The sequence below is a fragment of the Oncorhynchus mykiss genome, chromosome 30, assembly GCF_057628025.1.
Source record: "Oncorhynchus mykiss isolate SJ-2025 chromosome 30, ASM5762802v1, whole genome shotgun sequence".
In the NCBI taxonomy this organism is placed as follows: Eukaryota; Metazoa; Chordata; class Actinopteri; order Salmoniformes; family Salmonidae; genus Oncorhynchus; species Oncorhynchus mykiss.
The window spans coordinates 35,460,963-35,473,447 of NC_143051.1; the positions used below are offsets into that span (position 1 = coordinate 35,460,963).

Consider the following 12,485-nt stretch of genomic DNA (forward strand, 5'->3'; position numbering starts at 1 on the left):
CAGATGGAGAAAAATCACCCAAGACGGATTTCTTATAATTATTTTATTGCAACATTTGTCTTCCTCCAGTACTGATGAGCAAAATGTTGATTCTTGACCCAAATAGAGGCAAAAGAAACTCCACAGAGTATGACCGCTACAACAGGATAACCACGGATGTTGTAGACAAGAGTGGCTAGGTGGGTTGATGTGTAGGTGATGGCGACAGTGGAGTTAAGACAACTCTAGCATTAAAAAGAAATGTCTACACAGATCATTACAACAGTCATTCAGAGCTTAAGGGAGGTAACCCCAAACTTAGCCAATAATGATTCTTCAAGAATTTTGTCTTGTCTTGTTTGTCTTGTCTATCTCTAGAACCACTCACTTCCAGCTTGTGCTGAAGTCACACTCACCACATACTTCCCTCTTTGCCACCGTTCACCTCCATATGTCTCAATAATATGGAATGTTAATTTAAAAATGCTAAAGGGAATGTTTTGGGAACTAAACTTTTTTATTTTTCAATATTTTTTCAGCATTTTGATTGTTATTTATTTTTAAAGACAGTGAACCTGCACGCAACGCAACTCGTCATTTCACCGATTTAAGAGCGATGACATATCATAGTTAATCAATCCCTATGAAATGTTAATGTCGTCTGTAAAGAGGGGCTTGGTTGTACATGTGCTTCACGGATGAATTGCATAAATGAAACAAACCTTAGACTCCTGAACACCTGCTCCCCCCCCGACCAGAGGGGAAATGGGAACCCTATTAAATGATTGCTTGAAGGAAACAGGAAGCATAGCCTGATTGGCATAGGAGTTTAAACCACAGAGAAGGTGTGAAACATAATAGCGGGAGCAAGGCTTTTATCATTTGCTGGAATGTACAGATCAAATCAGAAATGATCCTGGTTGTTGGCAAACTCATTTGAATGCGCTCACTGGCCATGAGGATAACCAAATCGAATAACAAGCTGCTCCCTGCAATTGGCTGAAGGAACGCTCCAGATAAAGCAAGCAGTCCTCTCATTGGCTGAAGGAAGAAACAGCTAAAGCTGTGATTGGCAGATAGGAAAACATTTTGGGCTAGGTTGGCATCTCAGTCTACTTTGTGGTTTGGTTAGCTGGTTGGTCGGTCGATCAGTCAGGTAGGCATTTGCAAAGGGAAGGCTGTTACGAGTGCTGGCTGCCCCTCTATCCAGCGATCTCTGTACAAGTGGTGACTAGCTTCTTGCCATCCCAGACAGTCTTGAACTGCTCAGGAACAGGGATCTCAGTCTAAGAGAGAAAGGAGAAAATGTTACTTTATCATCAACATTTCCACATAACACGTATTACTATGCCACTAGACGCCCCAAATTCCCCCATAAATGTACTCACATAGTCTCCATCTTTACCAGGTACCAGCACGTTCATCTCTGAGCTCTTGGCGCTGACGATCTCACACTCCAGCGAATCTTTGCTCAGGTACACGTGGCAACCGTCAGTCTTGTTGATGGAGATGGTGGGCACCTTGCCCAAGACCTGAACACACCAGATAGGGTTGAAGCTGCAATGTCATTTTTTGGGCAACCCAACCAAATTCACATAGATATGTAATTCTCATTGAAAGAAAGTCTAAACAGTCTGTTCTATGTATGCAATTTCTATGCTTCCCATTAAGTTATATTTTTGTGTCTTATACTTTAGTTTTTGTACACCAGCGGTTTAGATGGTACAATGATTCTTTGCACTAAAGTTGCTTGTTTCGTCACAAACTGAAATTAGAATTTTAGCAACCAGGAAATAGCAGAGCGATGTCTGCATAGAACATCTTAAAAGGTCAAATAAAAGAGTGAATCAACTATAATTAAATAATCTCTGTTGGGTACAGTGCATAGATAAAACAGCCACAACAGTTTGGAAAACATGCAAAGTACTCCGCAAAATGTCATGTCCACATAGTCACATTGGAGAATTTTAATATGTAAATGGTAACGAGACAAAAGCTGATATGATCTTCTGTTGTCACCGTTGTGCCAGGCCTTTTCACACAGTGTCCATTTCCACATGAATCCATTTTAAAAATACACACCTGGACCTTGACGTCCCTGCAGTTGATAACCTCGATAATGCCCACAACATCGTCAAAGACCAGACCCAGTTTCTTACAGTTGTCTGCAAGAAAGGAATCATTAACAAATGCCCTTCGTTAGCCTTTTAATTTGTTCACGCACGGGCACAGGAACATGGGGTCCACCCTTACCTAAAGTGATGGAGTTTATCTTGCCCTTGATCTGCAGGGTGCTGTTGTTACACTTGAAGGCGTAGACCACTTGCTTGAGCTCTGTGTCGCTGATCACCAGGCCCTGGACACCCTCCTGGTTCTCCTATAGGTCATCACACAGTAGGGAGAGCTGTTAGGAGTTGGGGAGAAAATATACTGGCTTGGGGCTGTCATGATCAGTGCTTGCTAAACCCGTGCATTCAGTTTTCAGCGGCAAAGCCCACTTATCTGAAATACGCCCATCATGAGTTCACTGTAGTGGAAACTCTCCTTATATAGATATTTTTATAGTACAAATATTTATAAACCACTGGGTTTACTATGACTCATATAAAGCCTAAAATTGGGTGCACCATGTAAACCACATGGAGTCATGCACACCACTGTTTGGAAACACTTCCATGTTGCATATGTTGGGAAACACAGCCAAGTCCTTAAAGTAACTGTCCATTGTTTCCAGATTTGGATGAAAAATGAACAATAATTTATTAAAATGGGAGTCCAATAGTCTTCCAAACAATGGTAATTAAGTACGTTAGAAAGCACCTTTTGGTGTTGGAATGTGTGGGCGTACCCCAAAAACAGAACGGTATGGGCGTATAATGGTGATAAAAATATTAATGCGAGTCGACTGCTGATTGGCCAGCTCATCCTCTTCAGGAGGATGACATCATCCTCTATGAGGAAATAGCAAAAAAAATGTTTAAAGGTTTGTTTCAAATATTATTTTTTGTCCAATTTATGCTTTGGCCACAGATTCAAGTATAGGATGAATCAACAACATTATTTGGATATGAATTAACAAAATAAGAACTTAAAAAAAAAAGTTAGATTTTCCCCGACAGTTACTTTAAGGGGGGCTATGGAGAGAGAACATTGCCTAGAGGAACCGTTTTCCTATAGGAGGAACTGACTGTCAGAGAAGCAGATGTGGTGCACTGATGAAACTCTCCGGGCCTGTTTGTCAGTCTATTTGTTTCTCTCTGGCTCTACCATCCATGCCCCCGCTGCTACACTCCAATCCAGCTCACCACTTTCCACTTTTTGCCGTCAAGCTCCAAAACGGGGGGCAGCTTGCGAGAGGCGGCGGCGGCGGTGACAGCCGGCTTGGAGGTAGTGAAGGGCTTGGGCCCTGTGCGCACCGGGCCGGTCTGAGTCCTCAGGTTGGGGTTCTTGTGAGTCATCTGGTCTTTGGGCACGTGCTTCAGGCCTTGGGACATAAAGTAATAAAAAAGGTATGAGATGGGGAACACAAATACTTACATTTTAGTCATTTACCAGATGCTATTATCAGAGTAACAGATGGGTGAGACATTTAAATATACATTTTACCTTTATGTAACTAGCCAAGTCAGTTAAGAACAAATTCTTATTTTCAATGACGGCCTAGGAACATTGGGTTAACTGCCTTGTTCAGGGGAAGAACGACAGATTTTTACCTTGTCAGCTCGGGGATTCGATCTTGCAACCTTCCGGTTACTAGTCCAATGCGCTAACCACTAGGCTACCCTGGCGCCCCACATGGTGGTACTGTGCTGGTAGACAAGGAGAAATGCCCTCCTTTACTCCCTGTTCACCCACAACTGCGTGGCCAAACGCCATAATTAAGTTTGCTGATGAAAACAGTGGGAGGCCTGATCACGACAACAATGAAACAGCCTATAGGAAAGTCAGAGACATGGCAGTGTGGTACCAGGACAACCTCTCCCTCAATGTGAGCTGATCGTGGACTATAGGAAAAGAAGGGCCGAACAGGCCCCCATTAACGTCAACGGGGCTGAAGTGGAGCGGGTCGAGAGTTTCAAGTTCCTTGGTGTCCACATCACCAACAAACTGTCATGGTCCAAACACATCAAGACAGTCGTGCAGGGGGCACGACAACACCTTTTCCCCCCTCAGGAGACTGAAAAGATTTGTCATGGGTCCCCAAATCCTCAAAAAGTTATACAGCTGCACCATCGAGAGCATCCTGACCGGTTGCAGCACCGCCTGGTATGGCAACTGCTCGGCATCCAACCGTAAGGTGCTACAGAGGGTATTGTGTACGGCCCAGTACATCACTGGTGCCAAGCTTCCTGCCATCAAAGACCTATATAATAGGCGGTGTCAGAGGAAAGCCCATAAAATGGTCAGACACTTCAGTCACCCAAGTCAGACTGTTCGCTCTGCCACCACACAGCAAGCAGTACCGGAACACCAAGTCTAGGACCAAAAGGCTCCTTAACAGCTTCTACCCCCAAGCAATATGAACTCTGAACAATTAATCAAATGGCCACCCGGACTATTTACATTGATTCCCCCTCCTTGTTTTTCACACTGCTGCCGTTTATTATCTAGGGATATTCACTTTATAAATTACCTCTACTAACTTGTACCCCCGCACATTGACTCGGTACTGGTACCCCCTGTATATAGCCTCGTTATTGTTATTGAGAGTAGGCTGTCATTGTAAATAAGAATTTGTTCTTAACTGACTTGCCTAGTTAAATAAAATAGTAATGTCCTTGTGTTCGTGTTTTTATATTACACCTGCTGTATTCAGCTCATCAAAGGGCTGGGGTCAATCCTTTATTTAACCAAGTAAGTCACATTGAGATGGACATCTTTTTCAAGTGAGCCCTGTATGTTCTAAAGTTCTTCTTAATCAATTGAGCTTCTGATTCTTGAAAACTTTTGAGGATTCATTATTCGACACGTACCCTTGGTGACGTCAGCTCCCTTGTTGAGGGAAGCGAAGAGTGCGTTTCGGGTGTCTGGTCCCTGGTCTCCGCTGCCGCCAGACGACGCCATGGGAGGGGGAGGAGGTCCGGGGGGAGGAGGACCGGCACGGGGAGGAGGAGCTGCAGATGCCGAGGCTACTGGACCCTGGGATGGACGAAACACATGTGTAGACATGGTCATTTCCTGGTTATACACATGGTCATTTCCTGGTTATATACATGGTCATTTCCTGGTTATACACATGGTCATTTCCTGGTTATACACATGCCTAGACATGGTCATTTCCTGGTTATACACATGCCTAGACATGGTCATTTCCTGGTTATACACATGCCTAGACATGGTCATTTCCTGCTCTTAACAACTTGGTCTAATTCAATAAAATGGTTTGAATTGTGCAGATAGGAAAGGGCTGACGAGTAACAAACACATCGGAGGTTTTACCTTTGCCCTCTTATCGCACATAAATCCAAAGACAACACTTGATAACCGAGTGTGACGTTTAGTTCTGTGCTGATAGAAAAGTCAAACAGAGCCAAGTCTAACGATTCCATATTTCACAAGACAGATCTTCACGCATGTTCGATAAACATAATTAGAACCTTTCTATTCGGAAACGTTCCACTTTCCTAAATAAGCCCATGTCATTATTTTACTCCTATGGCAACGGTTAGGATCACCCCAGCACTACGTCTGTTGAAGCCGACAAAGTGAATCCGTCCTGTACTGACATGAGGAGAGAGAGAGTAAAGTGAAAGGACTTACACTCTTGCTCCAGGCCAGTCCGGTGGTGTGGTGCTGTTTGACGTAGTTCTGCAGCTCAGTCCAGATAGACAGGTAGGCCTTCACCCAGTCCACATGCTTCTGGTCCCTAAGGTGTAGGACACAAGGGAATTGAATTGAACACAACAGGAGGGAGACCAAAGGATGAAGAAAATATACAGTATATACGTAGGGGACTGGGGGGGGGGGGTCAGATAAAAAAATAAAAAAAGTTAAAGGACAGACAGCAGAGTCCTTACTTCTCCTTGTAGTCCTTGAGAACCCGGTTGGTGTAGAACTGGGCAGCATCCTGCATCTCCTTCACATAGGGACCTGGCTTAGGAGCCTGGAAGAGCAAGAACGTCATAAGAACATTGCAGGAGAGTTGTTCCTCGTCAAACAGAGCTCGTGTGGACACAGCTGGTATGATGGCTTACAATGGCTTTTCAATGTTGCTTCCACTGGCATACCAAAGTCTAGGTTTACAATGCAGAAGGTCTCATTAATATTCATTCATCAAAACAATAATTATAATTCCAGAGTTTTAACAGTGACGCACTGTTGCTTGATGAACTTTGTTCAAATTTCACTGCCAAACAACCATCTCAGACTTCTACTGAATGAAAGACATGTTTGTTTCCGGCAATTACACACTGCCCCCACACACACTGGTGGCGGTGGCAATGTCAAGCCCGTCCTCTCCCCTCACCATGGCGACCCAGCCGAGGGCAGGCACGCTCTCGCTGACGGCCGAGAGGTGGTTGAAGAGGGGCGAGGAGCGGTTTTGCTCGCGGAACGTCTGCACCTGCTGGATCACTTTGGAGACGGGGGCCAGGAGAGCAGTCAAGGATGCCTATAGAGGGAAAATAACCATGACTTAAATCAGAACATTCTAGAGATGCAAAGAAACAAATGTGTTTGTGCCTGATGACAAAATATGATATAATCTAAGTGTCAACCAGGGTGGAATAGCATGGTTAAAAAGGCAATTCATTACATGAGATAATGTGTGGCAAGAAAAAAACTTAGGGAAACCATGCTATGGCATTGGAATTAGTTGACCCAATTGCTACACTGCTGATTCATTGCCAATGCATCCGTTAATGAGGCAATTACAGTATATCCACTGTTCAGTTGATCTAAATAATGACTTATTCTGCTGAAAACTTATGTTGAGGGTTAAGAGGATTGATGAGGGATGAACCAACTCACATCAGAGGGTTTCTGGGAGCAGGAGGAGGTGACCAGGAGCTGTCTCTGACAGGAGAACGCCTGCTTCATCATGTCCGCCTGACAGAGGCGGGGAGAAATGAGAAAAATATCCAGGTTTGGTTAATTGTATGCTACACATCCACTGATAAGCATGACAGGAGACGTGATGAGCATTCCAAGGCAACTTGTCCCTCTAGTGCAATTCAACTTACATGCTTCTGGACGTCGCCCCCTATCTGCTGGCTGAGGGTCATGTACTGGCCAACAGAGCCCGTGATGATGGCATCATAGGCCTCCACGTACGCTGCCACAACTGCAAGGAATGGGTGGCAACAGGGAGAAAAGTCAGATACCAACATTTATGGGTTGTGTTTGTTCTGCTTGTGAGTCATGTTTTAATTTCACCTCCATTATCTAAAACAAACTATGACAACTGGTACTGTGGATGTTTCTTTAGCATTATTAGAACCTGGACTCGCAACTCCATCTCAGTCTTTCCATGATTTCTAGCATTCATGTTTGTGTGAAATGGGCTACAATATGGAAAAGTTCAGGTTACCTCCAGAGCCGCCAGCAGAGCCACCTCCATCGCCCGACACGGCTTCCAGACGACTCACAGCCACCTCCAGCCGCTGCACCAGACTTGCCAACTCTGCCATTCCTGGGGAGAGACGACACATCAGCTAAGGGGGTTCATTGGTCACTGCTTGTTAACTAACAAAGTATCACTAGCTGTCATTGACAACCAAGTGGGTTTGACAGCAGAATTAGTGACGGGGACATTCTCCCCCACAATTTTAGGCGCTCATTTAAAGTTTAAAATGCATTTGTAGGCCGACTTGTCGCAGCATGTTAGCCTATATCTTGTCATTCCGTCAAGTCATACACTGTATTAAAAATAGGCAGCCTACTGTAATTTTGCCAATAAAATTTGAGATTGTGGCCATAGACAACTGGACTGACAACAACAAAAAGGGGAAGACAATTGTTTCTTTTAACCCAACTTGTGGTAAAAAAAAATAATAATAAAAAAAATAAAAAGAGGCCTGGAATGGGTTTGGAGGACATGTTAAGACCTGCTGAGTACAGGTATGCAGGTAATAAGACAGCCCTTCCCTCCCTGATATTCCCATTTCCCAATACTGGGCCCATATTATAAAGTAACCACTCATAACTACACAGGCTAAATCTATATATTTTCAACAACAGTCCTCTGTGTTGACAAAGTGGTAAGTGTTAGATCTCTACTGTTGTGAAATGCCCTTGCACGAGTGCACCCCCCCCAGGCCTAGAGGATGACATTGCATAACAGAAACCAGATCCCCTGTTAATCTGAGTGAGTGTCAGGTACTGTCACCTGAGTGGAAACACAAAGACCTCACCCCATTAATGACAGTGGATTCATGTCGCTCTATTCTGCTGGGATAATCCCCTCAGCATTCACTTTCCCAGAGAAATTTTTTGCTTGTGACATAGGGCAGGGGCATGCTAAATGCCACCAAATGATTCAATGGCTTTTGATTTGGTTGGAGATGAACCTTTCAGCCTCTAAATCAAGGTCTTGTTCATGTTAGAGAAATACATGCAGACCCACTTGTTTAAATGGGGAGCAGATGACAATGACAATAAGCAAACACCATGACATTAACCATTAAGAGAGACCGGTAATAATCAGCCATCGGGGTTTCCCGTCCGGTTACTTGCTGCCTCAGAGACACTAACTCATGCTTTGGAAATACGTTAAGAAAAATGGTTGGCGCTACTATTAAGGTGCTAGGGGTCAAGCAGACAGGTCTGGAGGTCATTCGTGATATATTATGTTTTTATGTATGCAGTCACAGCCAAACTGCCCTCATGGGGATAGACATCTCTGCACACCATACCTATCCCTGACCTACATGTATGGGCTAGGCCTGTGCTTGGAAGATTGGCTATACAAGGGCTGGTGGACCCAGAGTTCAACTTTTCTTTTACTTCCTTGTTGCCATGTCAGTGCCATGCCTCAACCTAGGCCTGCTCCTGTGGCTAAAGCAGGATGGGACAACTTTAGTTGCTTATATGGACAGTTAGAAACAGTGCTTAAAGTGCACTTGGAAAGTAGGACGAAGTCTTATTGCAAACTGCAGCTAAACATCTGTTTTCCAAAGGCTGGGCATGTTTCAAACGCATTGTACTATTCAAGGGCCCTCTAAGCACATTGGCAATGGCACATTGTTTCCCTTTTTAGCATGGATCAGGACCTATGAATGACGGATTGAAGTAGGTTAGCTACACATTTCGCCAACAGCCTCGGGGTAGAGCGCGCTTAAGATGCGTTCAGACATAAAGGGAAAATGCACTTAGGCGCAGTCTGCTGTGTGTTCTAGTCTGGAATAAAATAAATAAATAATAGAAAACAGGTCATTTCTGCTTTAGTAAGGAATAAGTAGGGCAAATATACCCCGGCGTCTTGCGCATACCGGTATCCAGAGGCAAACAGTTTTTGGGATGCCCAATGTTTCATCTAGCTATCATGGTTAGGTAGCTAGCGAAGCACTGCTAATCTTTACAAGCCGATGACAATGATATTGGGACTCGACCGAGGTAGTTAGCTATAGCTAGAAAGCAACAACGAAACAGCTAAGGTTAGTTGTGGCGTATTCATTATGCCGATGTTGCAAAACGTTTCTCAAACGGAAGAAAACGAAACGGGGATGAACATACCTGAATTTGTCCAATAGAAACTCTAGCTTTGTTTCGTTCGGTTCTTAAACTAACGTGAACGGATTATGTAATGAATACACCCCTTTACATGAAAAAGGTTGGTTAGCAAAGTTAAACAACTACCAGTTAACGATTTATTCAGGCAGATAGAGTCCCGAACTCGACCAAAATACCAATGAGCAAAAATACTCCCGTCCCTCTCTTTCGGCATTTCCTGTATTTTTTTGCACACCCCTCCCTTGTTGCGCTAGTCTGCAAAATGTAATCACTTCACATTTGGATTGAAATATTAAATGCATCAAAATACTGCAACCATGGAATAATGTCTTGTTACTACAAATTGACATCAGCCAGCAATCTACCCAGCATCACGCGAAATCATAATTTCTGAATGATCAATGCAATGGAGTCGGAGGCGCATTATGACACGGACTAGTGTGCACTTCTAAAACAATCTAGGAGGAGTAATATAAGGTAGCATATGCCCAAAGAGTTATAGAACGTCATCCTTACCTGCTAACTTGGACAAGCAGCACTGATTAGGTATTTAATCACCGTCAATAGTCTATGGGAGAGTGCCGAGCAAGCGGACTGACTGCTCTGCCTATTCTTCCTGTATGAGTGTAGCCGTTCCCAGCTGTCACCGCGCGGCGTTTCCGCCCTTATTCGCGCAACCATTCCTTTCCCTTATAAGGAGAAGAGAGTGAAGATAACTGAAAGACAACACAAAACATCTTTCCTTCCTCTTCTTCTGAAATAAACATTTCCTCCCACTTTCTGGTCTCCGTTGCAATTGACAAGATCTGTCATTGTTCCAAACACTGTATGTCCTGATGCCCTATAACTGTGATACATTGCTCATTATAGCATACTGTAGGGTAGGCCTACTGATGTGACGTCCATTCTCGCTCTACCCCTCAGCCTCACCGCAATTTGACAGTCAGCACAATTTGGGGCCAGTTTTGACTACCTATGTAACGGAGGTGGTTCAGTCAACCACACTTGCTTGTTTAATGATCTTGCCAGTGAGACCTGAAGGCCTGCTCTAGCTCCCTGGCCAGGAGCAATGCCCAGGCTTTATATCAGCGGGCTAACACAGTCTTGTGGTGTACAGACAACCGAGTTCAAACCCAGACGGTCACATTGGTGCTGTGACCTGGATTCAGTCAATTGATGCCGCCTATCACAGGTTATTGTGGAGAGGAGACATGCAGAGTGATGACCAACCTTGCCTTTAACCTGAAGAGGTCAGGTCTAAACTCAGCAGGCATTGAGATAATCAGCTTTATTTAAAAAAAATAAAATTATTGGCCAACAGTCTTGTTGAACCTGGTTTCAAACCCAGTCAACCAGAAACACACATCCAGCTTATAAATCCCCACTGCCCTTCTCAGCATAGGCTGCCATTAGTAATGGCGTCAAATAGATGTATTCAGTGTCACAGCCAGTCACCTGACAGTGAAAGGCTGCCATTAATGAACTGATTTGCTTGGCGTTAGTATTTTCATGAGTGGCAAGCAATTAGTTAATAAACATTTGTTGCAAGTGGTGTGTGAAATAGTTAAACACAGTGTACCCCTAATTCTCGTCTGAACACGTCTCTGTTGAGTTGCTGTTTCAGATCAGGGGATCGCAACACACAACTGAATAATGGCAGTGTTTGAGCGCATTAGCCAGTGGTGGGAAAAGTACCCAATTGTCATAATTAACGTAAAGATACCTTAATAGAAAGTTACTCAAGTAAAAGTCGGCCAGTAAAATACTACTTGAGTAAGTCTAAAAGTATTTGGTTTTAAATATACTTAAGTATCAAAGTAAATGTAATTGCTAAAATATACTAAAAATTAAAAGTAAAAATAATTAAAAATTCCTTAAGCAAAGCAGACAGCACCATTTTCTTGTTTTCAAAATGTATGGATAGCCAGAGGCACACACTCCAACACTCCAACATTATTAAAAAAATATTCATGTATTAGTGAGTCGCCAGGCCAGAGGCAGTAGGGATGACCATGTGTCGGACGACGCTGGGCCAACTGTGCGCCGCCCTATGGGACTCCCGATCACGGAGGATGTGATGCAACCTGGATGTAGCGAAGTAAAAGTTGTCAAAAATATAAATAGTTGAGTACAGATACCCCAAAAAACTACTTAAATTAGAACTTGGAAGTATTTTTACCCCTCTGGCATTAGCGACTACGCAGAATGACTGATCTACAAATCCCCTTGCATCCAAATAACTCATTGTACGTCAGTCAGTCCATCAATCCATTGTGATCAGACTGTGGCATTGATACTCTCAAGCACCAATGTTTGTTAGTCCGTCATTCTATCTTTGATGTGAGTTAGATTTAAAGACTTGCATGCTCTGGAATTTTGGCAGCTACTTATATATATTTTTTTATTCTCTAAACCTCTGGATTGAATGTGTCAATTTGGAGTTCCTACATGCATAATCTATGAGCAGAATTACTGTTTTACCTTAATTTGACAAGAAATCCCTAGTTTGAAAGCAAATGTTTTTCTGGAAGCCATTTCCCCAACGTGGACCAGAACCCCTAGCAATTTGAGAACATTTTCAGGGACCACTTTTGGCTAGTGAGCACTACCTTCAGAACAACTGGCTAAAAAGTATTAGATCATCTCTTTAACTCAATCTCATTACTGACTGGGTATTCAAAGCCGTTAAGTCAACACTTAGTGGCGAGGTGATTAAACAGACTTACACACTGCACCCGGTCTAGTCTATAGAGAGATCAAAGTCAAGCAGACGGAATAACATTAATGAGACCAAAGGCGGCCATCATCTAAGATGGCTTCATCTCATCAATTAGTGT

At 43.5% G+C, this 12,485-nt stretch overlaps 1 protein-coding gene across 1 annotated transcript; it reads right to left on the reverse strand.

The window, feature by feature from the left end:
• Window positions 1–28: 28 nt before the first annotated feature.
• LOC110489284 (adenylyl cyclase-associated protein 1) lies at window positions 29–10,274 on the reverse strand. The gene is made up of 13 exons (XM_021561979.3): window positions 10,165–10,274; window positions 7,508–7,609; window positions 7,161–7,261; window positions 6,949–7,026; window positions 6,446–6,589; window positions 5,997–6,082; window positions 5,740–5,845; window positions 4,953–5,118; window positions 3,285–3,463; window positions 2,233–2,356; window positions 2,062–2,144; window positions 1,368–1,511; window positions 29–1,265 (listed from the first exon to the last, which is right to left on the reverse strand). The coding sequence occupies exons 2-13, from the start codon at window positions 7,605–7,607 to the stop codon at window positions 1,182–1,184; spliced, it is 1,395 nt and encodes a 464-aa protein (XP_021417654.2). The 5' UTR covers window positions 7,608–7,609; window positions 10,165–10,274; the 3' UTR covers window positions 29–1,181.
• Between the last annotated feature and the right edge of the window lie 2,211 nt (window positions 10,275–12,485).